Genomic DNA, 26,684 nt, shown 5'->3' on the forward strand with positions numbered 1-26,684 from the left:
TTGACCAGCAAACAGTGATTTAGAATTTTAACTCAACTGCTTGTAAACATACTCCTTCACACAGACACTAAGACAGCCAATTGTCTTTTTATTTCTAATGGAACTAAATTACATGTTGCCATGCGGTCAAGGAAAAAAATGATAATAATTAAAAATCTGATTCTGTGTAAAACCCCTTAAGACCTATATTTCAAGTTGGACACCAACTCCCTCGCAATGAGTTATTTTCAACCCTTAACCATCAAATAGTATTAAAAATAAGAAAGTTAGTCTAAAACAATGGCTTCCTAGTGGATTTATCTTTTTATCACCATTTCTATTAAAGGAGTTATATAATTTGAACATAAGTTACATGTTCTAATTAAATTTTCCCAGCATCAGTTTAGATCTTCTGCAAAGTTGGATAACACAGGCTGAATTAATAAAACTTCTGAACGCAATGCAATTTAATTACCCAGATTCCATGGTCCTAAAGAAAGGAGCAAGAAAGCATCTTTAGTAGCAGGCTGCTCGGGCTGAGCAGCTAATGGGACAAGGTTCTAGTGACAGTTTACTAAATCAGTTGGAGATTTCATTTTTTAATGTGGCATGGCATTTGTTGAACAAGTCCAATGCAGGAAGTTGGAGAAAGACACTGCCATCAGACAGCCTTTGAACCTGTGAGGAACAGTTCTTAGCAGGCTCTGAACTCCCAGTGTCAAATACACCACAAGCTATAGAGCTATAGAGGACAGAATAAAGAGCTACACGTTCATTTGGTATGAAGAGTTGCTTCTGTTTAATGTCATTAGGTAACATCACTTGCGATACTACAGTTTTATATAATGATGTAACATCCATAAGTTTCTACATTTCCAGTTTGAGACAAACACTTAAAATTTTGCCTTTTTTTTTTTTTTTTTTTTTTTTTTTTTTTTTTCCATTTGCTGAAAGTGCAAGAGAGGTTTATATAAAAGACTAATTGAGTGAATGGCTGAATTGGGTACTAAGGCTGTATTCAAGTTGACTTAGCTCTGCAGTTCAGCAACTGCTTAGGCATTTGATTTAACAATAACATTTCAAGTTTATACTTTGTATTAACAGAAAACCTCTGACACATCACCACTGGCCAAGAATGTAACTGTTACAGTCAGTTGTAACTAACTGATTTAAAAATCTGTAAGTAAAGAGGTTCTTGAGGAAAGACATGTTTTTCAAGAGTATTACCGCACATTAATGGCAAGAGGTGGTGCACCTGTTCTCAAGGAGTCTAGGCATGGAGTGAAGCCATTATTGTCTTTTTGCTTTCTAACATAATGGAAACATGCTACACTACACCATGCGACAACTCAAACTGAGCAACATCAACAACATTCACTGAGACATAAGCAAGAAGCCTACCTGCTTGTTCCATTTGTCTGCCAAGCCACCTTAATAGTAAAGTAATCTTAGTAGATTTCCCTCCCTGAAAAATGCCATATTAGCACCAAGACAACTGTTAGTGTCCACAACTACCTCAAAGTTCTGCAAGAAGTTTTTCTGCTTATCTGACTCTACAGTGTAGGCCTCTAGTACTCAGGGCTTGAGCAGTGCTGTCACAGACCCCGCAGTCCCTTTATTAAACATTTATGGCAGAATGATAATTTTACTTTTAGTGAAATAGACTAGTTTTAGACTCTTTTCCTCTACCTACAGTTAAATTTTTGTGGCTCAGAGACCAAGCAATGTGCCCAGTCACCAATTAGAAATGAGTAGCATCCACTCAACTTTACAGCTGGATGCTGCTGTGATAACAGGCAACAGACCTAGCTGTTTAAGGTGTGGAGTTTTAGCTACTAATTCAATTCACTTAGCTGAAGGTAACACCTCTTCCCCAGGTACATTAAGTTCCTATATTTTGGGACAGTAAGTGCTACATAAAAGAAAAATGATGATCATATTTACAAGACACAACTTAGTGCTGTTAAACTCTTCTATAGAAGATTGCAAAGAATTAAAGTAAAGTTAACATCCACCAATATGAATTTGGGTTTCCAGCGTGAGTCAATATCCCCATTTGCTTTGCCCTGAATTATCATCTTCACAGCATGTTCTTTGAGTGTTCATGCTTTAATCCCCCTGGATATGCTTTAGATTGCAGACATCATGGAACAGCAGCAAGAGTGACAGACAGCAAAGTGAAACATGTAGAAAAATCATGCTGAGAAGAGGTCCAGTTATTCCATTTGTCCTTTTCTGGTTACACCTAGCATGATGGAAAATAATTAGTGTTAGGATGGCTGTAAGCTATAGCCTTATTCTTTAAACTGGCTTAGACCCACTGAGAACAAAACTAAAGCAATAAATACCAACATTTGTCTTTTGTCAAAAGCTAGACAGTATTTCAGGGGAAGACAGAGTATGGAAGAGTAATAGATTTGCTGGATCAACAGTACATGTTCTCTAGCCAATGGTGTAAAAGCTAGAATTATGTTAGTTTCTAGTAACAAAAGCTCTTCTAACAGCTTTTGATTAAAATCAGAGTAAGCCTATAACAGCCTTATTCTAATTTTACTCTGATTCACCCGGAGTCCAAACCTGCAATTATTTAGGTGACTGAACTTCAGGAAGATGTATAGGGCAATGCTAACATGTATGCTAACATGCTCCTACAGATATCTGAAAATAGTAAGTTAGCCTCTTTGAGATCTACAGCACATATTTACTCATTAACTTTCCTCAAGGAAAGGAAATCTAGATCTACTGTGGCATTGAGATTTAAGTCTGTGGAAGAAAAAAGTCTTTATTTCTAAGAAAGTAAAGCTGTCCAGCCTTAGATAAAATGCAGCTGTGTACAAGTCTGAGCAGAGGCACTCTAGCAGACTTATTCTTTCAGGGACCATTTGTCATACTTTGGAGACCATTAAAGTACTGTAGTTTTAGCCAGTTCTTTACCAAAGATTTCCTCAATCAATTTCAGAGAATGATGTAAGTTGTTTTATTAGTGGAAGACTTACCTGATCTATGCAAACGGGTTGCCAAAATTATCACCAAAAGGATCAGAATGTAGTTTCTGAGATTCCTTTTAAGGAAAGAGAAATAAGCTGTTAGTGGATTTCCAGGTTTCACCAGATTACTATGCATGGCTTTATCAGGTTACAAACACCTGGAAAGAATACCTTAGAGTCTCTGTTAAATGGACATTAACTGTACTGCTTTAACAAGAGAAGAGGGCTCTAAGCTGTCTTAGCAGTTAACCCAGTAAAAGACAAAATATCTTTCAGAAAAGCCATATGTGGTTACTGAACAGTCCTTTAGAGCTGAGACAGGGGAGTCACCTTGAGATCTCTTTCTAATGCTAGAAGTCTAAAGTCAGTATTCTGGAGTTGGTTCAGAATTTCCACCAGGGGCTTCAAGTGCTGTGTCCCAAATGGAATAATGTGGTGAAGCCACTTCCTCACCCAAGGAGTACTGAACATGGAATCTCCCATACGTTCAGCTAGAGAGTTGCACAATCCACACTGCTCAGTCTACTCTAAAAAGAGGTAAGTACAATTGAAGTGGAATATGTCTGCAGCTACGTTATTTTATATATTTTTGTAGAAGCTCCCAATACTGAAGAACTTTCTGCTAGTGCTTGCAGCTTGGGGAACTGGTTATTGAGCCAAGCCAAATGGAATAATACTTTGTTAGCCTCCTTGCAACAAATGCTTCCTATTAGATTACATATTAGCCTCAAACATGCAAAATGTTTTTGTTGTAAGGCTGCTAAAGCCAGAACTAAGCCAGTGTTCAAATATAGGTACCCCTGTAATTAAGAGGAAGAAAGGTTCTGGGTGAGTTTTTGTGGTGGTGGTGCTGGTTTTTTTTTTTACTACTTACAGATGAGGGACTGAAAAGATCTCTTTTAGCTTGACTTTCAAACAGACCATCAGCCGGCAGCGCACTTCGCCGAGGAACAGGCTTTGGTGGTTCTAAGAAAGACAGAGAGACTCCTAAAATCACTTAACAGCTTTAGCCAGTACTCAGCTCTGTTTGTATAGCAACAACAAAATTCATATAATTAGAAACACAAAAAAACTTATATTGAATTTGCTTTGAGTGACCTCACAGTTTTAACTCCTGCTTGTCACTCACTAAACTTAGGCTAGAGGGAAATTCTAACAGTGTACACACTTAAGTGCACCTCGTTCTAGTCAAGTAGTTTAGGCACTAGGAGACAGTGTTTAGCCAGTGCAGTTGATCAATTCTTCAATTTGTTAGTAGAGACAGTCCTTCAACCCTCTGCTTCACTAACCATTAACATAAATGTTTGGTTCTATGAGCAGCCACCCAATGAGAAGAGGAGAAAAGGAAAAAAAAAAGTAAAAATGTTACCAGGCATTTTAGCAGACAACTCACTAGCTTCCATATCATTATGATCTGTACTATCTTGAGGAATACCTACTTTACAACTAAAGTAATTGCTGAAAGCTCCAGAAGCACCTGAAAGGCTTTGCTGCTCTCCTCTCCTTGCTGGTACTGCAGGTGGCTTTGTCAGCTGGAAGTCTTTGAACATTTCCTTGATATCCTTCATCTCTTTATCTCCAAGTGGATCCAGAGCAATGAAAGCATCACTCTCTTTCTTGGATGGCTCCTTCAGTGGTGGAGTTCTGGGTGGTGGCTGAGGTGGGCTGGTTGTTGTTGACAGGGAGGGCAGTACAGATGGTGATGGAGTAGGTAGTGTTGAAGATGCAAACATACCGCTCTGGAAGGGATTTGCAGCACTGGATGGCTGTGACCAAGAACTAGATGGGATTTGTGCTGGCTGTGGCCAGAGACCAGAAGATTGAGTGGCTGCTGGACCAAAAGATGCAGATTGGTTCCAGCCTGAGACTGCTTGAGTACCGAAGGCAAGTGGTTGAGTAAATCCTGTAGACTGAGCACTTATCATAGACCCAGGAAAGACTGATGATGTAGTCTGAGTGAAGGAAGGTGTCTGTGTAGTCCATGCTGATGAATTTACTGGCAAGCCACCTGGGGGGAGATTGTTGTTACACAAAAATTCAATCATCTGAAGACGACAAGCAGGAGTGTGAATTCCACAGAGGGTACCAGCAAAACATTTTCATGTACTGTTTGCAAAAATCTCTTGGTTTACACTTACAAATCAAACCATTTGGGGATAAGTAGGGGTGGGAGAAGAGGGTTAACTTTTTACTTTGCTGCATTTCAATGCTGGAAGAACAAAATTGAGGTTGACATAACAGAAGGAGGAACATACTTAGTACTAGCACAGAAGTGACAGGTGCATTTGCCGTATAGTTACTTCTGTGTAAATGATTATTAAGGCTCTACAGCAATATTACCCGGCCTTACAAGTTTTGCTTGGCTCAGTTGAGCCTTGGGTACCTGAAGCAGCAAATTACTGTCAGAGTTAAAGCAAAAACCCCCAATCCAGTTAAGAATTCAGAGTTTAGGCCTCTATTCACAGAAGTAAATAGTTTAGGCCAGATTAAAGGATTAGAGGATACAGCTCTATACAAGAAATAAAGTAAAAACTAGAACCCCTGTTTTGATGTTAACAGATAGCTCAGACTGAAGCAAGACCTTCACTTTGTAAACTAACCTAGACAAGCCAATGAATGTGCTGTGAAGAAGTCCAGTGGACTAGTTAGTGCAGGTCCTGTTTGCGGCATTGAGCTCAAGCTAAGCCTCTCTGTAGTTGGCAGAAACAAGTCTGGGCTAAATAAGTCATTCGGTGCAGTCTAGGAAGAAAAAAAGTTTTTGTGAGATGCCATGGCAGAACATATGTAGCACGATCAAGGCTTCCTAGCCCAGAGCTACAAGCTTTTATTTCATCTAAAGCAGAGCAGGGAGCTTTGATGTATCATTTAGACACCAAGTATAAGAGTTTCAAACATCACTATTTTGTTCATGCCTATGGAGATACATGGCATTAATTAGGTATAATATATAGTAGTCACAAGTCACAGCAGAAGAGTAGGACTTGAAATGACTGAATTATTTGCTATCGTAATAAGCTCCCCTCTGCATCCCACCCCTTTAAACACTATTGCTCAGTCTGCAGTGACCCCTACAATTGTGGCAAGGCCAGCAACTGAGTTTGGCATCATTTTAGTACAAGACAAACAAAGCTGACCCAGAGCTACCCTGTGTCTAATTGGACAGGTCATTGAGATTGCCCTCAAGAGGCAAATACTCAGAAAGTATATTGATCTGTAAGTTGATACTAGTAGCTCACTGTTATGAAACCATAGGTTAATGGGCATACTGCTGTCATAAAGGGTTCAGGCATTATATTAAGTGCCAATATGCTTAACAGCATACTTACCAGACCTTTATGGAAGTATGGCAGCATTAAGGAAGAAAGTATAGAATTTAGTGACCATAGGTACTATGAAGCATTCATGAATATTAAAAGGTACTACGGCTGCAGAGAGGTTTGAGTAAGCGTGGCAGGCAGAAAAGAAACAGATGAGCTGTGAAGCTATTTAGCCAGTAAAACAGTATGAAGAAAGAAAAGCTTCCTTCACCCAGCTTCTCCAAGTAAAAGCATGCATATCACCATAAATTACTTGAACATTGTTCACCTTGACAGATCTCCTTCCTCTTCCTGGTTTGGTACTCTGTGGTGGTGGGCTAATTGTTATAGACTCATGTGTCATGAAATGGATATTGTTTTCAGAATCCAGCTTTACTCCATTCTGCAGAGATAATCTTTCAGAAGGACAGTTCATAAACTGGTTTGATGGGACTTTCTTAAAATCTGGTTCTCTGTCTGGTACCTCATCTGGAGTTCTTGCTGCAGACTTATTCTCAAGTGGCCACTGGCTTGTTAGTGCTTCTCGTTTGCCAGTTCTATTAGAAATCTGGTCAAACTGTTTACCAAAGTAGTCAGCATTACCATTTGAAGCACCATTACCCACTGATGTCAAGGGACTCAGACTTTCCTTCTTCTGATCAGGTATTAGAGAATCAAACGAAGGTGGTGCAGATTGGTCTGGTTGTGTGAAAGGGTCATCACTGAAAGGGTCTGGATTAGGTGTGGGAAAGAAGCTGAGACTGGCAGAGAAAGAACTCTCAGGCAAGAAGGGTGGCTGTGCCTTTGGTTGTGGAAGAGAGGCTGTGATGCCATTCGAGAAGAGATCCTCTTTTGCAAAAGTTTGTTTGGTCTCAATTTCAGAATTAAGATCCACTAACAGAATCTCTTTAGCTTCCTATTTGTTCAGAGAGAAAAATAAGGTTAGTTTTACGTAGGATTTGCTGCACGGTGCAAAAGCTCAAGGAAAATAGCTGCAAAAGAAGACATTCTAGCATCCAATAAATTATACTAGTAAATATTCAAAGCCACACAGGCAGGCACTGCTGCCTTGCTACTTGCTTTCTGAAACTCAGTACTGAAAGCACCTTTTTACAGATCCCATAGTTAAATATCAGATACTTGTTCTTCAGTCTAGTGAATGTAGTGTCATTAAGCACTAATTATGCCTAGGATTTCACTTGAGTCAAGAACCCCTGTTTGAATTCTAGTTCTTAGTTTTGATGAGTTGTCAAATCACACAGTCTTAGTGTGACTTCAAGTTGCAGTCTCAATTTCAGAATAAGATTGTAGAGCTACTTGCCAGTGAAATATGTTAATTCTCCACCAAGCACGCAATAGAAGGGTAAGACTTGGTCTCTATAGCTGGTTTGACAGCACCAATTGTGTCATGGCTGATGGTGGCTTACAGTGCAGGATTGAAAGTGATAGGATTTTTGGGCCATACTGTGGTATGACAAGGTTTATGCAAACTTTTGTGCAATTAGGCCAAATTCTGAGCTAGACCTACAAGAATAATGTTAGTTACTCTAGTTAGTAAGTGAGTACTTCTATAGCCCTACCCCCTAATACACTAATGATCATTAGAGAGATGTCTCAGTAAACATTACCTATTACTAGCACTAAGTTTGCTTTCAAAGCAAAAGCCAAGACAGTAATTCTAGACTCTACTTACTGTGGGACTGCTCATATCAGGAGGTGTTGACATATCCCCGAACAAGTCCATCTGGTCAACTACCTGAGGCCAGAAATATTGAAAGAATTGGTATCTGTTAGAGCTCTTATAAGAGCAAGAATCAAACATTATGCATATTTACTGTAAATGCATCTAAAAATACTGCATTTCCCATGCAATATGGAGACAGCCAGTAAAGAACTCCTTAACGGCATCAGCATAAAGTTCTATAATTTAACCTACCAGTTTCATTTTTTCAGCTTGATCAGCTTCGCCACCGTTCTGTAATAGAGGGATATACGTGTCAGCAATAACTAGAATATCAAAACTAGCCCCAAGCAAAGGACTTGCAGGTTTTAAAGAGCAAGTGATGGAAAGAGGAAGCACGAAGGAGATGACTACTCAGTTCCATACAACCCTTTTAGTCCCATTTCAGTGTAATTAGGCATTCTGATATTGCCTCCGTAATGCTGATAGTGTAAAGAAAGTCAAAGCTAGTTGTGGTGTAGCAGCATACCTAATCAAGAGAGGCTGAGTTGGAGTGACTTACCTCAGTCTTACTTGCTTCTTCACTCTAAAGAAAAAAAGAAGGTTTTTAGTACCAAGATATCATGTAGAATACCAAAAGTCTCTCACTTTGGAGGAGGTTACCAAACCCAGGTAATCAGACTGCTGGCACAACTAGCAACGAATAAATTCAAGTATTCCTGGGTTTAGACAGACCTCAGTGTCAAATCTTAGAAGAGCCCAAAACTCAGAAAAATTGAAGAAAGTTTTATTTCTATTCAGAGTAATGCCAGTGCTATATTTTTACTCACCTTTTTATTTTCTTCTTCTTTCTTCTTCATATTATATATTAGTTGGAAGAGATCCTTAAGATCAACAACTAGAGGCTCAGCCTGAAAAAAATGTAGATTTTAGGCCATGTACTACTTTCCCCTGTACTTCTACTGAATAAATCTGTGCTGCAAGTCAAACTTTCCTAAATGATGCAAGAGTTATGTTGAGATAGCAGGAAAACCAAGAGTTTAAAGGCCTCTTTAGTCTTTATACAAGAGAGTTTATGCAGAATCTAAGGGAAATGGAGTACAATCAGTTTAGAACAGTTGTTAACTCCACAAGAAAAGTGGCTGTATTTGTGCTAAGCCTGCTATGTTTTTGCTAAAAAGCTTGGAGTGCAATACTTCAAAAGTTCATGGCAAGTCCTAGAAATGCAAAAATTTATCCAAGTCTTCTGGCAGTCTCCTGAGAGGAAAAACATTTTGCACTTGTCTTTTTTTTACAAACTCTAGCACTGAATCTAGAGAAAGGTTCTACAGATAACACTACATTTATTTTAAAAAAGCATACAAATAGCAAATGAGCAAGGTCAGCATAAGGCAAGATTATTGTCACCTCAAATGTGTAAAGCCGAGACCAGCTTTAAATGGGATCTGTGTCATGATGACAGTTTAATGTGAGTTAGAAAGTATGGATTTTCCTGCACATCCATTAATAAGAATGTTGTTGCTGAGAGGGTGGCAGGTTCAGCTGTACTGCTTTGGAACTTTTGCTTTAGGTATGCAGCAGCTGTGTCAACATCTACAGTAGGACAGGTCCCCCTCTTCAGCCACTACCACTGGCTGAAGCAGAGAATCCATTGAACAGATCTCACTGTTTACATCTGCACATCATCCTCTCCTAAATCAAGGGTTTTAGACATGCAACTGCAGGAAGAGCTATCTAAAAAGTTATCAGCTTTAACAAAGAGTACAGCTGCAGCAGACTAGAGCTCCAGAAGCCCTTCTCAGCTAGAAAAGCTTGTGTCAAAAACAACTAGAAGCAAGTTGAGAGCTGTCTACAGGTTGACTGAGCTTAGAGGCTGGTAAGCAGCATGCCATGATGAAATAAGGGAATAGACTACAGAGTACATACAAAAGGCTTTTGTACTTAATCTACAATTCCAGTGAAACCAGTACAACACAGAACATTTATAAACTAATGAAACAGGCTTAGGAGAGGGTCTTCTATATTTGCTAGTGAAATAATAACATGCTACAGAAAAGAGCCACTCAGTCCCACCTATAGTGGGTCTGAAGCTGCCAACAGGTTCTCCAGGAGGGCAGGCAGGGATGCGTAAAAGAAATTTCTAGCTTTGAAGTCTTGATTCATCATTATAGTGACTGTTATAAAAACAATATAATGACAAGCTAATAAACAATAGATGCCTAACCTCAGGTTGTTTATGATATTACATGATTCTCAGGAGTATTTAAGTAGCTTGTCTGCACTACTCTTTATGTACAGAATCTCCTACTCTTCTTTCAAGAGAAACCTTGCACACAGGAATTTTGCATGGGAGGAACCTATCACAGAAGGATCTGAATCCCTCACGGATGCAACTCTAGGAGGACCAGGCCTGCCATTCACTGGCCGCAGAATCACTCTTGCCATTGAGTAAGTGATTTCTCTGCACAAGACAAAGCACTACAAGAGCTAGACTAGTGCAGTTCTATATTCCTGTTAATTCTGATTGAAGCTATGTCTCTTTTACTCAAGAATTCACATTCTCACTGAGAGATGCCCATGATAATGGCTCTGTTCATCTCACTAATGACTTGCATGGTACATGGACATATTAAGCATTGTTAGTCAGGGTAAGCAAGACTACTTGAGCATTTTTATTTTGGACTAAAAAGAAGCTGTACAAGACAGAAGCCGGTGATGATACAATCAATTCCTATGGTCCTCCTCCCCATCTGTGCTGGTATTCCCCATAGGAATTTTGTAGGATTACCAGCAAAACACTACGCCCTTATCACATATTAAATGTTTACACAATACCATTTTTCATAGCAAATGGAAGAGGGTGTCTGATCCATACCTGCTGTGCTGTTTTTATGGCAAAAAATTGATGCTGGCCTTCTCCTCCACATATATAACCAAAGGCACGATTGTCTGTTACATCCCGAGCAATAAAGGAGATTTTGTTTACTGGATGCTCATGCTCTATAACCTAGAATTGGGAAAGAAATAACTATTGGTTTAAATTGCAGGAGATACAACAGCTGCTATTCTCTGTCAAAAGGCTTCAGTTCAAGTCCCAGATTTCCCACCCTTTAACTAACCACAATAGGATGTAGCTTTCTTTCTGGCAGGAGGTTTTAGCATTACAACCCACTTTGCAAGCCAATTTTTATATGTGGAAGTGGGGCACAGTGTCACTAAGGAATCTAGTTCAGATTGGTCTAACTTCCAAGTATCTCACTTGTTTTAAGAATCACATTAAGAAAATGTGTTATATCTTACCCCAGTTTTCTCATCTATTATCTTGATACCAGAGAGGGAGATGTTTACCCAGATCTTCTGTTTGTGTTGACCCTGGGAACGAGCTGCCACTGCCATTCCCTAAAGAGGATGAGTATCAAAATACCGATGAGACTTCTGTAGATGGAGCTTTAACTTGTTCCCTTGTATTCCTCATGGGCCTATGGCTGTGACCTTATTAGTGCTAATTCAGTTATTCCCATGCAACTGTAGAGTTAGAACAGCATTCCTCATGCAACATATGCCTGCATAGGTTTGAAGTGATACTCAGAACTAGTCTCCTTTATAAGCATTTTAGAGCTTTAAAACTTATTTTAGTTCACAAAACTGCTGCAGTGGCAGCATCTTTACCTGCTTTTCTGGCCTGCTTTGAAGGTATGTGAGTGTTCCATACTCTACAAGTAATAGTCTTTGTTGCTGTAGGGTTTCATTTATTTTTTGGTTTATCTGTATCTCTTGGTGTCACCATTGACACAGAATGTCAATTTGTGCTTCGAGGTCAGTGTTAAATTGCACAGCATTCCCCTTCTCCCCATCCAAAACCCAAGCTCACCATTTGTGATCAAATCCATGCTACTAGCATTCACATTGGATGCCTACAGACCCAAAGGAGTGTTCCCAAGCTATAGGAGAAACATTGTCCTTTGAGACAGGGATTACAGCTTTAGAAGTAACATCCATCTAGGATGGCGCTGTTCTTACTATGTTACCATTAAACTGTGTTTGAAACTGTGCCAAAGTGACCTTAGCCTTTTGAAAGCTAACTGGAGCAGATTCCTTACGTGACAGCTCAAGCCCTTACCTTCAGTTTCATCATTGAATCCTGACTCATTTTGTCTCCTCTTGCCTCTGGGACATCATCAATGCCAATCAGTTTAGCTTTGTATCTTACACCATCACCTTTGAATCTAGCCAGGAGAGATTCATCTGTCTTTTCTGGCCCTGGAGACAGAGAAGAGGTCTAGTGGGTCTGTTTGTTTGTTTTAAAGTTGTTTTTTATCTTTGTTAAGGGATATGTCTATGTTGTGGATTTGAGATCTTTAAAAAATATATACCATATAAGTACATGGTAAAACATTCTCTTGAGTAGAGCTGACTAACAATCCTTACCTCTTTCGGTCCTGTGTGCACTGCAAGATGGTTATTCCTTTAAGGTCACAGTGCTCTTGCAGAATGTGGCTCAGTTCAAAGCCCCCAGTGCTTAATATCTGGGAGGTTCAGAACAACTGTTCATCGTTTAAAAGACTAAAATATTTGTAGGCAACAGCCAAGTAGATACAGGTGTTAAGGAAGAACAACAAGCAGAAGTGGTTCTTCCCATGACCATACAGGATGTTCAAGAAGGCCTTCAGGTGTTATCTCCTTGTTCTGGTGTAGGCAGATTTCTCCTTGGTGTGCAAGAACAATCTCCTAGTTCCCACACTAGAACTTTCTATCAGTACCATCATTTGTCTACAAGTCCTGATACTCCTGTCAATCTAATCACTTGGGATTTTAGCTAATTTGTTATTTCTGCTGTTCCTGCTAGTAGGAACTGCTTGCTTTTCTTCTCTGTATGCCCAATATATTTTAAGTGTGAACCTAGGTATGTATTTTTATGGGAGGTAATTATCTTTGCACGATCTAATCTATTGAAAATATATTATCTGATCTATAATAATTTTCATGGAATGAGTTTTCTAGCTTCTCTGGACTAGAATCTGTGTCCAGCACAAACTCCTCTCTCTGGAGGGAGTGGAAGAGTCAAGTTCAGATTCAGATTAATAACTACCTTGATGGTCCAGGGTCTGGTCACCTCCCCAGGAGGCTTTCATGACTCTGGGCTTTTGCTAACTTTCCAGGCTCAGCAAATTACTCATTTAACAAATGGAACTGAAAGCTTTAGAACTTAAGGTTAGAAAAAAACTTTTAAAACTAAAAGCCTACCTTCTGGTTAGGTTCATTATACTAGCTTATTTACTCACTGTTCTAGTCAGCTTGAAACCTCAGAGTGAATTTAGCTATAGTGATAGAGTGATCTTGGTTTAGGCAAGTGTAAAAGATTAAGGACACTAAATAGAGGAGATTTTCAAGAGGTAAGCATTACTTACCTTTCTTTTTTTCCTTCTTTGAAGATTGTGCTTTTGGTGGAGCCTGTTGTTCAGGCTGGCTGGTGGTGGTGGTGGTGGTAGTTGTTTCAGCTTCAGTAGACATGATGAAATGGTGGCCAGTTATGTTTTCTGTAGTTTTAAAAAATGCAACTAACTATTAAAAGGCAGACATTATATTTTACCTTGAAGAATAAATATTCTTATTAGACCTATCAGTCTAGCTTAATTTGCTTGCTAAGACCTGAAAGCATTATGGTGATCATATAGGAAGCCTTGACATGGCAGGCTACAGAGATCACGAAGTTACGGCCACTAGGTGATGAACCCTCACCTCAGTAATACCTAGACAGTGGATCACACAGACCTACATCAACAGGCTGTATTCAGGCTGTATTTGCATCTACCTGTTTAATCTGTCAACATTTAGCTTTTTTACCCTTTAAAGCTATTTATAGAGTCTCAGATATTTTGCTCTATTCTTGTTCAACACCACTCTATTCTTCAGCTACATCTCTGAAGCAGGGTATTTGAGAATGCAAGAAACATTTGCTAGGATCTGTTCCAAACATCCATGAATATGACACCAAAACACCCAAAAGAAGCAAGCAGATATTATTCATTTTTCTATAACTAGCAGAAGTCTGAGGTTATACCACCCAACAGGTAAAACCAAATAATTTCCTTAGGTTGTAGACAGACTCTTCCAGGAAAAACACAACAAAACCGCAAACCACCCCCCCACACACACTTATCTTAACACTAATCAAGTAACCTTCAAGTTTTCAAAAAATCATGCAAGTTGACAAGAAACTATGGATGTTTAGAACTCCACTCTACACCACGCAACCCTTTTGCCTCTGAGACACAAATTTAGAAAATAATCTGCCGTCACCATGTTTTGTTCCTACACAGCTGAAGCACTGATTCACACTTACCAACAGATTGGCTTTGACTTACTATCCAGAGTGGCTTTGTAGAGTTATGAAGATCATCTATACCAACCAGAAAGAACTAGACATTCAGATCTGCTACAGAAACCATGCTATCAATCTTCTGTCTGGGATATTGCAATGGCTTCAGTTAGTCTCTTGACTTTCAGGGTAATGAATGAAGTCAAGAAATTTTTTATTTGATTAAGTAGTTGGGTTACCCTCTAATTCCCCTTATATCCAGGCAAGAAGCCACAGATCAAGCCACTGCTTTTCTCCAGCATTTGAGACACACTGTGTTTGCAGATACAAGTGCTGGAGCATTGTATATCATCTTGCATTAGAAGTTTGTTATTCTCAACAGCCTATTTCTCATTTGCCTTAGTTACAGTTGGTGCTTTATGCATTACTTGAAATTCACTTTCAGGGTTTTGTTCTCACTCCTGCCTTCCACTCTTCCTCAATTCACTACTAAGTCAATAGCTACAGACTGACTCACCCAGCTTGCCACTAACTGAGTAACGGATATCAATGCTTAACTGATTCTTAAACTAGGAAGTACACAGATTCCAATATGTTAAAGAGAGAATTTCACTCTGAAAGCCTCCATTTTCATTTAACCAGGAGAGAGGCCTTTAGGCTGTTAATATAAGCAAAATTAGATCTAGCTGCTTAACAGATAGTTTGTGAATTGCATTTAGCATTGCTCAAGTAAATCAACAGAGATAAAAGCACTCATATGGCCAAGATCTGTCAGCTATACCTGTTCTTCTCTGTAACCAACTTATCTGGCCACAGCTAGGGTACATTTGATGCAAGGGAACAAAGGTGTTGTTGTGAAAGTTTCAAGTGGTTCTGAGTAGTAATAAGTGTCAGAGGAAGAGTTTATATAGCAAGCCATGGTTATTTAAGAAATGCTATCACTGAAAGAGTGGCTTGTGTGCCCATTCTGACAAAGGATCAAGGGGCTTAATAAAGCCAACAGGGATTTTGCAGGATACTCGCAACAGTGCTAAAACGGATTGTACCTACTGAAAAACTGCATTTTAATCAGGTAAAATGAAGCCTACTCTACAACTAGACTAGCTTGCCTGATAGTATAGTTCTGGGTGGAGATGGCCTTTAGACATAAGCATAGGGAGCCTCTCCCTAGATTTATCAAGTCCTTCAGAAATAGAGATAAAGGAAAGAGTGTTAAGGTTGGATCAGTAGTCAACTAACCACTACCATTTGGAAAGTTACTGTTTAGAGAGTAGAAGGAAAGGGCCCAGAAGAGACAGAGCCAGGACTTGCTGTCAAGAAGCTGAGTTATAGCTTCAGGATATTTTGCCCACCTCTATGCTGGAAAAGAAGAAACAGCAATCTTGAGGCAATGAGTCCTGACTGCCAGTGATCCTGCTTCCTCAATTTAATTAAGTAGAGCTACACCCAGTTCTGGTGTTACACAACTACAGTATCTCATGCTGAAGCAAAGTTAAGAGGTATTAACAAGTAAATAACCTAGGAAGGAGCAAATATGCACAAGCAAGACCTTACTTTGGCACCTGTAAGGTGGGCAGCTGCCATCTTTAAGCTCTAGGCATCTCTAGTCATCATTGGCATCTACCTCCTTCCTAGGGAAGCCAGACCACTTAGAACCACACAGCAAAATACCCTAAGATGGAAGAAGACAGGCAGGATTACACACAAGTCTGGCTGAACCCTTGCAAATACCTCGTCTTACTACGAAGGTCATTTTCAGTGTTAGAAATTCAATTTTAGATTAGTGAGAGCCTTCTGACCAGTTTACAGGACAAACTTTCATATTTGAGATCTGGCACAGCTCATCTCCCCTGGTGAGAGTTCACAGTACATGACAGTTATTTGTTGTACCTCTGGAGAGCTCAATGTCTCTGAGAATCATCTCAGGAGCAAAAGAATTAGTGAAAATAAAGAATGCAAGGATAGACAAAACTGATCTTAATATCTGGTCATATTTTAAATACCTACTTCGTGACATGGGAGTTAAGCCACAAGATTAGCACAAAACTGCCTCAGGCTTTACCTTAAAATTTCACTGGAATAGGGAGGGCAACATTACATAGCTTAAGCTAGCAGTATTCTAGTCTGCTGACCATAAAGGAGTCTCAATCACAACTAAATATGGATTCTGTGCTTCAGACCTAAGCCAAAGCTTAGCAAGATCTGAAGAACACTTCAGTTTGTCTTAACAGGAAGTTCTGGTGTGCTCTACATGCAAGTAACTAAAATGAAGTTAAAATCTTCTGTTTGTAGATTTTGTTATTGCTTAGAGACTTCCTTTCAAAGTACTCAGTTTCTTAGTATTTTCTTATTCCGGCTGCACGTGTAAAGCATTATTCTATTACACTTCAATTTTGAGTTCATCTCAAAAGAGTCAGCCAGCAAATATAACAAGATTAGAGACGCATGTGCTTTTATGCAAGGATCCAAGGGCAGTCATGCCTTCAGACATATTGCCACAGTAAAGAACAAGATCATTTCCACAGCAACTATGTCAGCACTGTTGAATTAAAGAAGTTTGAATCTGCTCCACGTAGATGAGTCCATTGCTATCACACCTTAATTACTCACTATGCAACTGTATGATCCATCTTAACTACTATGCTAAATGCACTGTTTCAAAAGCCTAAAGACTACAGATTTACACCTTGGGAGAAGTGCCCCAAACTCACAGCTGTATCAGTAGGTACGCACCATATGCATTTTTCTCACCCACTTTTCAGTTTACTCCAGAAAAGTCTTATTAAGAGACCACTAGTAGAATCTTCCTCCTTTCCTACAGGGATGCTCCTTTGAAGTATGAGAGGATCCCTCCTTAGGGAAAGACCATGTCAGGCCCTTAATACACAGTGCTTGAAGCATGACTGTTACATACTGCCTCAAGTCAGGCTACTCTCAATTCAAGCACTGTACTTCATTTCCACACGTCTACCTTAGGAAAGCCTGGTCTTATGACTTTTGGCATACCGTGCTTTTGGTGTTTTCTTTGAACTCTCTACAGGGAGAGCTGTAAGAAATGACAAGTCATCCTTGAAATACCTGTTTCTTAGCAAGACTTGGAAGAACATGCCAAACAATTTTGTTGAGCAACATTTAGTTTCCCTTAGTGATGCTTTTACCGATATCCTCTATTTGAGCAAGGGGTGGCAAACACTGTGGATACCCTTAATGATTATGTTTTTGTCCTGTGCACAAGGGAATTGAGAATCTTAATTATGGCTGTAGTCTGTCATGGGAGTAAGGACTGAACAGTAACCTCAACAGACAGGATTTTTTCCCCTCAGCAGACAAAGACAAATGTCTCAATGTTGATGAGAGATTATCTGAGAAGAGGTTAGGGACACCTAAAAAGTCAGAGCCAGATAAGCTAAACATCTGCTCATACTTTGTCCTTTTCACAGCTTGTGCTCCTTCTTTGTCCCTGCAAGTACATGATTCAGCTTAAAGAGTTATTGCATGTAAATATTAACCTCAAATCAGAATCTGCAAGGCCAGGAGAGGACAAGAAAAGCTTTTACTGCCAAGTGCGATACAGCCTGTTAGAATGAAGTACTAAGAGGAAGCACAGCAATAGTTCAAGTGCTGAACATGATTCTGAGGCAGGTTGTTCCCTCCCCCATGCACTCTTGGAGGGTTAGTTAAGTTCTTCTTGTTAGAAGGTTGTATCAGGACCTTCACAAGGTATTCTTAGAAATATCTCTAGCCATCAAGTAAACCTGTTTTCAATAAATAGTAAACTCATTTCAGTAAACCCATTTTCAGAAGACATATAGACAAGCTTTCCACTTGAGCAAATTCAAAACTTTAGTTTTCAGTCTAAGAAAACAGACTAAAGGCTACACAGCAGTACATAAAATGACTAGCAAGAGTCAAAGATGTAAAGCCAGATAATTTACTAATAATGGACCATTTTGACTGGCAGAGTTCTCCCCATGTTAGAAGTATAACAGTGTATTTATGTAGAGCTCCAGTATGAGTGACTGACATTTGCATCTAACAACTTCCCAACTGCTATATTTTCTGCCTAGTTCCTGCTGCAATGATAGTACCCCAACTAGCCTTGAGAAGCACTAGGCATGCATTATTAAATCAAAAACATTAATGTGCTAATCTGACTTTTGCTTTCTAAACAGGGTCATTCATCCTGAGGAGTCAAAATATAATCTTAAATGTTTTGTTTCATTACTAGAACACCCATTGCTCTAGTATCTGACAGTGTGTAAAGAGTTCAAGTTAAATAAATGTTCTGTAATGTGACAAGAGATTATAGTGATTTTGATGGAAAATTCCAGATGTTTGTTCTGATGCAAGCACTACCATTACTCTGTTTTCTCTACTACAACAATCAAATTTTTCTCTTAGGAACCAGCACACCCAACAACTAATATACAGGAGAAGTAACAGGCTTATCTACAGGTGGGTTATATCTGACATGTTCACACTTACACATAAAAAGTACCTTCTTGAAGGCTAGTGGTAGAAGTAAGTTTACAGACAGCTTGGGAACTGTTTCCCTCCAGTTTTTTTCATGTCTGGAATGCAAGAGCAGCATTACTTGCGAGAAAGGTGACTGAATACAGGTTCTTACACTGCAGAGGCTAACCCAAGGTCCTGTGGTTAGTCTTGTAAGAGAGATAATGAAAAGGATATTGAACTTCACTGCCTGGCAAGCGAAGCTATCTGTCATTCCCACAATTCAGTAAGGTCTAGATTAGCAATGCACCCATCCCTCGGTTCAAAGAGCCTGTTTAACTGTCCTATTTAGGCTGTAGGTAGGTAGAAACATGATTTATGGCTGAGATAATTTGCTTGATATCAGTTAAGTTAGGCACTCACCTGCTGGACAAATATAGTAGAATAGCAGGATTTTATTTTAGGGAACATCTTTTGTGCAACTTGCTTTATGCCCTGTCTTCTTACCTAAAAGAGCGCACTGACGCTTTGCTGAGGTGTAAAGGCAGACTTTTGCTAAGGACTTCCTCTGTCAACAGGAATACCTGTTTGAAATAAGCTACAACAGTACTTACATATTGCAGGATACAGAACATAGTCCATCCGTCTTCATCACATACAACCAGTAATGAGAAACAGGGAAGGGTGGCATTCATCTGCTTGGTAAGACAGAAGTATGATCTTGGACACATTAGGGAATACCTCTTTCATTCTGCTCCCTTTCCTATTACCAAGTGCAAAGCTGATAAAGACTTAGTACACTAATTAGTCATGTCAGCTACAGATGTACCATTGCTGGTGCAGGATCATGTCTGTGAAGCTACACAGACATTTTACCATTCAGCCAACTTGCCAACTGCTGTTTCATCAGTTGAACAGAACAGTCTGTTCTCATCACATCACTGCATAAGTCTATTCTGAGCTCTTTGGTTTTTAGCAAGAATGCAGAGATTTAAACTTAGTTCCCGGAAGTGTTTTCTGCACACTTGAATCACAGCCAAGAGAATATCACTAAGTTAGCAGCTGGAACTGAACAGGTTGCTTAGTTCAAGTGGTGCAACTGGACTGGTACTTTCTGTCATTCTACTATGCTTTTAAGCACATGATTTTTGATAAGATAATCAATTCTCAACCCAGCTAACACAGTAGCTCTATTTTGGATTTTATTTCCACTTGTCATGGGAGTAAATACAACTGTTGCAGGAATATTAAAACAGGGGGCTCAGGGGAAGTATTGACCAGTTTAAATAAGCTGTAGCTGATGAAAAATTTAGAACAATATAAATTAGCAAGTGAAAAGCATTTAATGAGCTAGTACTACCTGGTTCCCTGAAGACTTGATGTCAAGATGAAGGAAACTAGCACTGTCATAATCTGAGTTATTTTTCAGCCAAAAAGTTCAGCGTCCAAAGGTAGTGTCTAGTCATCTAGCTAGACCATCTCAAATTACGAGTTGTTCCAGGAATAAGACAGCATCTTGCGATGAGTCTTGATACCAACCTTTCCAATCTCTGTTCACTGTCTAGCATTCCAACCTATTAATTTTTTGGATTAAGGACCCCCTTCACTTTTAGTATGAGCAATAACAGCATCTCAACTCCAGATCCTTCCTTTAGAAAGAAATTGACAGGTATCCCAGTATACCTTTTCTTGATAGAGAGTGATTAATTTGGTAACACAGATTATTATTAAATTATATACTGGTATTATCCACAAAAGTTTTCTTCCTATAAGTCTTACAGAAAGGCAGAATGTTTTACAATATGCTAAGGGGCCACCCTTCTATACCATTCTTTCCAATTCCCTGTTTTGAAGCCTCATAAATCAGTGCACCTGAGCCAGAGCTCATCAGTCTGTTCTAGCCATGGCTAAAGAAAGTATCACCTGACTACCCACAGAATGAGGAATCTCAAGCCATGTAGCTGCAGTGCCTACAGCTCAATCTTCTATCAATACTCCTTGTTGAGACTCACTGAAGATACCAAACAACCTGGAAGCAAAGAAGTTGTTATTCAAGGCAGCTAGTGTTTACTCAGATGCAACTGAGTTTGAACTGGACAACAAATCAAACACTTCATTTCCAACTGCACTTCTAAGGCCCTCCTGCCTGGAAGGCCTGTTTCTGATCTTCTTGTTAGTTAGTATAGTAAAGGACTCTTGCCAACAGCCATGCTTTTCACCCCTCCTTCTCAGAGCAGGAACTTGACACATATTGAAGATGTTATCATAGGTTATTTCAGCTGCATGCTGTTAACTGTCCACCGCTGGCACAGTTATCCCCCTTCACAGTCTGGGTGTGTGCAAGCTGTACTGAGACAGATTACATATGTTCTGCACAGTTTATGCTGAACTGTGTTTTCTTACCTGTTCATAAATGTATCTGTATGACAAATAGGATTTTCCTGTGTTATTCTTGTATTCACGCAACCTAAAACTAGGTGGTCATGGCCACACCATTGAGTGCTGCAGTTTGCTACCCAGCCTGATTATTCTATAAGAAGCCCATCATTAAATATTCATTTCAGCAGTATTTGAAAAACACTCCACCTAGCCCTCAGAGAGTGTACCTCTCATTCCATAAATTGTAGTAACAGTAACTGTCACAAGAGTCACTCCATGCTGCCTCTTGTAAGAGATGCAAATTATGTTCATTATGTGTTATGAGAAGACTGATGAAAATTCCGCTTGCACCTAATGAGGATAGGCTCTTCTACAGCAGTTTCAGCCCTGTTAGGTATTATGAAGCATACTGCTTAGTATAGGGGTTACTCTTGCCTTCAAGGTTAGTCATTACAAAGGCCATCAGCTCTCCTTTGTATATGCAGAAAGAAAGGCAATGAATGACTAATCAAGACTCCGATCTAAAAGGGTGGTACAGAAAGATTTATATCAGACATTAGAAAGGATTACTCAGGATTTTCAGAGCTCCACTGCAGCTTCTTCAGTAGATGTCCTACTAAACAGCTAGTAAAGTTTCACAGATGACTGTTCTGCGGTAAGTTTCCCTATTGGTAATTGTAGTTACACATACTTACAATAGATGTTAGAAGAAGTACTTTATTAGAAGTGACATTACTGCTCCTAAAACCAGCCTATAAAGTAATCCTGACCAGGATTTCTCTAATTTCACATCTCTATGATGATCTTGAAAGCATGTTATAGGAATGCCCCATTCATGAGAAACATGGAAGAACAAGTGTCAGATCAAGAGTTTGCCTTCCATCAAACAGGTTAGATGTTGTTTGCAGACAGATCTATGATTCAAGCTACTAGAAAACTAGTCCTTACTCATAGAGTGACCTTCGTGCCTTCCCCCAAAGCACAAACAACCAAGTTCTGAGAAAACACAGAAGAGATCTATAAGGTAGAAACACAAGTTACAATACTAGCACTACATCCTTAGTGCTCCCAAGTACTCTTGTCCCTTCCCAGGAAGAAAATTTCACCCATAGGCTTACTTGCTCTGTTGAAGAGATAATCCTCATCAAGTATTTCACCTCTCATTTTATTGCTTCAGGATGCAACATGAACTGACAGAGCAGCAGGAAATTCAGCTTTAAGGCCAGTAATCTGTCCTTAACTGGCCCTGTAATGTCTGAACTTTGAGATTTAAGTGTACATACACCAGCTATGAAGCTGTATGAAAAACTTTCAAAACTAATTAAAAATTCCTGCAGGTATTTGGGATTAAAGATCTGCAAGGCATTTCAGCTGAGACACTTCATCGTCAAGCACTCCAGAGCATATGCAAGACAAGTCTTTCAGGTGAGGGAGACTAGAATGGTCTATGTCCCCATCAATCAGGGCTGAGAAGCGCTAGCTGGGAGAAGATGCTTTGTTCAGCACTCAGCTGCCCAGTTTGTGTAAACAAGGTAATCCTGTTGAAACTGGTACCTCTTGTTTATTGACTAGACCTTCCACTGTGCTTCATCCAACTTCTTTATAGCCCTGAGACCCTTGAACCCAAATGCTCAAAATAAGGTTTCTAAAGTCAGTTTGTCTTGTCGCTTACGATACGTAGATACCTTATCCTATTTGATCTTCCTAACACAACCTCAAGTTCTGCTTCTGTGGAGTCCATGCTGAGGCTGTGGAGTAGTAGTTTATGTCTGGTTGTGTTTCAGAGCAGAAGCTCACTAAGACCTCTTAGCATCTCCCCCATCCATCTCCTGTGGCAGCATCATGATTCTACTAACAATCCATTAGTCTACATGCAAGATCTAAGATTTTTCTCCAAAATTCTTGCAGATTACAACTTACATCCATGCTATCTCTTAATTTATTTTGTCAGAGTCTATCCAGTAAGCAGAATCTGCACCATCAGCATTGTTTCTAGAAGAAGCTTTCTCTGGATGTGGAATTTACTGCCTCATTGTACAAGCAAATTCATGCTTCTGTAGTACTCAGAATATTGCTAGCCTTGCTGAATAAAGTCCACAGGCATTCCCAAGGACTGGGTTAATCTAGCAGGTCACACAAATGTCCTAGCAGTATAAAGTTTACCAGGAAAGGAAAGCATCAACGGGAGAGAAAAATCTATGTGTTTGGCAACAACACTCAATGACCACTGTATATTGTGCACTTTCATTACTTCGTATCTCAAGCTATAGTTTTTATTCTAAACATCCTTTAATTCTTTAAGCATTAGCCCTTGAGTCATCCTTCCTTGACACTAATTGCATTTATTTGCTTTCCCTCAGAGACAAAAAATCTACCCTTTGCATATATTATACTTAGACTGTTTCTTTTTATATCTGCTTGTGAAATAAAGACCTTAAGTAAGAATTATAAAAGTATATCCATAGCAGCTACTGGTCTGCAGTGTTATGCAGGTACTTTGATGAGCAATACTCTACTCAGAACAAGTGAATTGTGTACTGCAGTTTGATAGAAATTCTTAACAATGTAGCAGAAAGCCTATGTTAGATTGACAGTCATCTCTACCTTCGCAAAAAGAAACTGATGCCAGATTTTTGGCATTTGGCCCATCCTTCCAACCCACAGTTCTGAGCACAACCCCTGGTGCTCATCCAACAGCTTTGTTTAATGTAAGAGCACAAGAGATGAGAAGTACCATAAGTCACAGGACTATCACTAGCATTATAACTGCAGAGCAGGTCACTACCAGACACAATGACATATTTTCAATTTAACATCGCCTGGTAAGACTTCACAGCCAACTGGAATACACAGCTTCATAATTAATTTTCTGTAATTGAATCTGCATCTCTATTTTGTCAACTTACACAGGTGTTGCCATCCCCAAGCATGCTTATGCCCATTCTTTAGCATATAGTGGGTAAATCTAAACCTGCATGCTCTCAGATTTGGTTCATTTTGGGCAGCCTTTTAGAAGACTTCTGAAGCAAAAATATAGCCTTTTAAGGCAAACTAGCTTCATTAAGAGAAGATTTAAACAATTTCCCATTCACAAAAGAAGAAGAGAAAAACCAAGTTAATCCTACCTTACCAGTGGATTTGCATGCTTTCCTACTAAGTGTTCAGGTAATCAGACTCAACTTTTCTGTGGGGTAAAAGCTCTGCTACAGGGACACCCAGCTGAAGATGAGCTGTATTAGCAACACTTGCATTAATCCCATCACCCGGTGCACAGACACTACACCAATTTAAGTGCCACCATATGATTAACTTCATGGCACACCACCTGAGAAGTCAGTTTCTCAGTCCAGGTAGAAGATTCATTCTAGATAATCCACGACATCTATAGCTATACCCATTTACCATAGGCAGAAGTAGCATCCTGAAATTCATCAGCAGACAGAGGGTGCGCACCAAAGACACTCCATGCAAAACCAAAACAAAACCTAATTCTATATTCACAGCATCCTGTGCTAATCTCTGCTGCTAGAGAGATTCTTTCATAAAAGGTGTTTATGTGAAATTTAGTGTTTATACATTTAATTTTTACTATATTTAATGATTTGAATCCTCCTCCTTCTCTACACACAGAACCGAAACTGCACGTTTATTTTGCTTTGCGCTCCTGCCTCCCCCCAGCCGCCAGTCCTGCCGGAGCCGGGAGCACGATACGTGCGGTTTCCACCCCGCCTCGGCCGGGACACGTTCCCGCGCAGCCCCGGACCCTCAGTGGGGCCGAGACTGGGGCAGCCCCATTGCCGCCGCCTCTCCGGCAGCGGAGTCCTCCGGCGCCTCTTCCTGCGGGAGATGCGGGATGCGGGCAGCGAGCGGGGATGAACCGAGCCCCGGCCCGGCCGCACGCAGCCCCTCCGGCGCCTCATCCATGTTAGCGCTCACCCCTCAGGGTATCATCCCCGCCCTACCACAGCCGCCAGCTGTCACGTCCTCCTGGGAAAAGCTGTGCCCCCTCTTTCCCCTGTGACAGCTCCTTCTCCCTCTCAACACCCCCCCTCTTCCCCTCCCTCTGCCTCCCCGGGCTGTGCTAGAGCCGAGCCCAGCTCACAAAGCTTCTTACGGGTTAGATCCGTGCCGCTCCGAGCATGATCCAGTGACCGTAGCCGGTAGCCTGACTGGGACCGCGGGCCTGGTTAAATATTCTGTTGCACTATCGCCTTCAGATTAGTTAGCCACTCACAGCGAGCGATATGGTTTTAATCAGATGCTGGCAGCTGAGGACTACCCAGGAATGCGCTATGATGTTTTTGCTGCTTGGTCTTGGCTACTCCCCCTCAACGTGTCGGTTCTCACAACATTAACTCCTTGCGAGCCGCCGGCTCCTGCCCCTGCTGCGGGAGAGGGAGGCAGCGGGGCCCGCACAACCCCGGCACGGAGGGGCGGGAGCCCCAGGAGGGACACGCGGGGAGGGAAGCAGGGTGCAGTGGGAAAACGGTGGACTCCGCGGTGTCAGGGAATCCTGTGACACCCACAATTTGCAGGGCACAGGTACTTGTCCTTCTCAGGCAGCAATGGGCCCAGCACGCTTTTCTAGAAAACGGGTCCCCTTCACGAACGTGGATGCGGTGATGGTGCTAAAAATTCAAAGCCCAAACCAACAGCGCTTTTCTTTTTTTTTTTTTTTTTTCCCTTTTTCTCCCCCCATTTTTTTTCTCTGACACCCACAAAACCAAAATACCACCCTCTCCCTCCTCCATCATCCCCGAATCTGTGGCTAACCGAACTGAAATATTGGGTCAGTGCAATTCAGTTTGCGGGTCACATCCAGACCTGAGCTTTGTACTTCTCACTCATCTTTATTTCAACATGTATCATATTTTGTTTCCCAGAGCAGTACAGTTGCTTTCCAACTTGTATGAAAGACACTCTGGTAAAAAAATCACATTTTTGTCCTTGTAGCAGAACTTTCTTTTTTTTTTTCGTTCTCAAGACTGTAAATTTAACTTTAAATTTATTTTCTCAGAACAGTGTAAAATATTTCTGTTTAAAATTATGACATTTCCCTATATTGCAATATTCATTTTTCTGCAGGTTGAATACATTTGATAGGTATTTTGAAGTTTTTCAAAAGAGGAAATATTTAACACAGAATTATTTTACCACCGAGTAGTTTGGGGTTCAAAACTGGTGAATGCATTTGGCAATCATCCTCATCCAAAGCTCCTAAGTGATACTCCACTTTCCTAGATAAGGCATGGTATCTATCATTTTTTATGAATAACAGAAGTGTGCTATTCCTCCCTGTACCTGAGGTGATGAAAAGATAGTAGTTGTGTCTCACTTGCCTGTATCTGTCTTTCATTTGAGAAGTGCTTATTTTAACCAAAAAGGACACGAGGGACGTGTTTTTATGTACTAGCCTAGTGTTCACGGTAGGAAGTGCATGCCGCGTAAGTAAGGAGGCATTTGCTAAAATTAACAGGTTGCTGGCTACACACACATCGGTATTTGCAGGATTAGATCTGAATTCCTTGGGACGCAGTCATGTTCATGTTTAACAATGTTGGTTTTGTACAGCTTGCACTCCACTGTACATT

At 40.2% G+C, this 26,684-nt stretch overlaps 1 protein-coding gene across 2 annotated transcripts; it reads right to left on the reverse strand.

Moving 5' to 3' along the window:
* Positions 1–754: 754 nt before the first annotated feature.
* DAB2 (DAB adaptor protein 2) lies at positions 755–25,400 on the reverse strand. Of its 2 annotated transcripts, none has more exons than XM_008921686.3 (15): positions 25,208–25,400; positions 13,352–13,480; positions 12,064–12,203; positions 11,244–11,342; positions 10,819–10,950; positions 8,774–8,854; positions 8,506–8,529; positions 8,199–8,237; positions 7,956–8,018; positions 6,552–7,178; positions 5,567–5,705; positions 4,444–4,974; positions 3,841–3,932; positions 2,976–3,040; positions 755–2,224 (listed from the first exon to the last, which is right to left on the reverse strand). In XM_008921686.3, exons 2-14 carry the CDS (start codon positions 13,452–13,454, stop codon positions 2,981–2,983), a joined length of 2,130 nt encoding a protein of 709 aa, XP_008919934.1. In that variant the 5' UTR covers positions 13,455–13,480; positions 25,208–25,400; the 3' UTR covers positions 755–2,224; positions 2,976–2,980. The 2 variants fall into 2 exon arrangements, with proteins under 2 accessions (XP_008919934.1, XP_017925888.1); XM_018070399.2 differs by having other exon boundaries at positions 4,406–4,974.
* Between the last annotated feature and the right edge of the window lie 1,284 nt (positions 25,401–26,684).

This window comes from Manacus vitellinus, unplaced genomic scaffold, assembly GCF_001715985.3.
Source record: "Manacus vitellinus isolate BGI_N305 unplaced genomic scaffold, ASM171598v3 scaffold_18_pilon, whole genome shotgun sequence".
NCBI lineage: Eukaryota > Metazoa > Chordata > Aves > Passeriformes > Pipridae > Manacus > Manacus vitellinus.

Excerpts from the sequence above, each read along its gene's own strand:
- DAB2 (XM_018070399.2), bottom strand. The coding sequence starts at position 13,454 with ATGTCTACTGAAGCTGAAACAACTACCACCACCACCACCACCAGCCAG. Across the intron at positions 8,238-8,505 it reads AAGAAGCAAGTAAGACTGAG|AACGGTGGCGAAGCTGATCA; the intron begins GTAAGTCACTCC and ends CCTCTATTACAG. Across the intron at positions 8,019-8,198 it reads AAGCTGAAAAAATGAAACTG|GTAGTTGACCAGATGGACTT; the intron begins GTAGGTTAAATT and ends TTCTGGCCTCAG.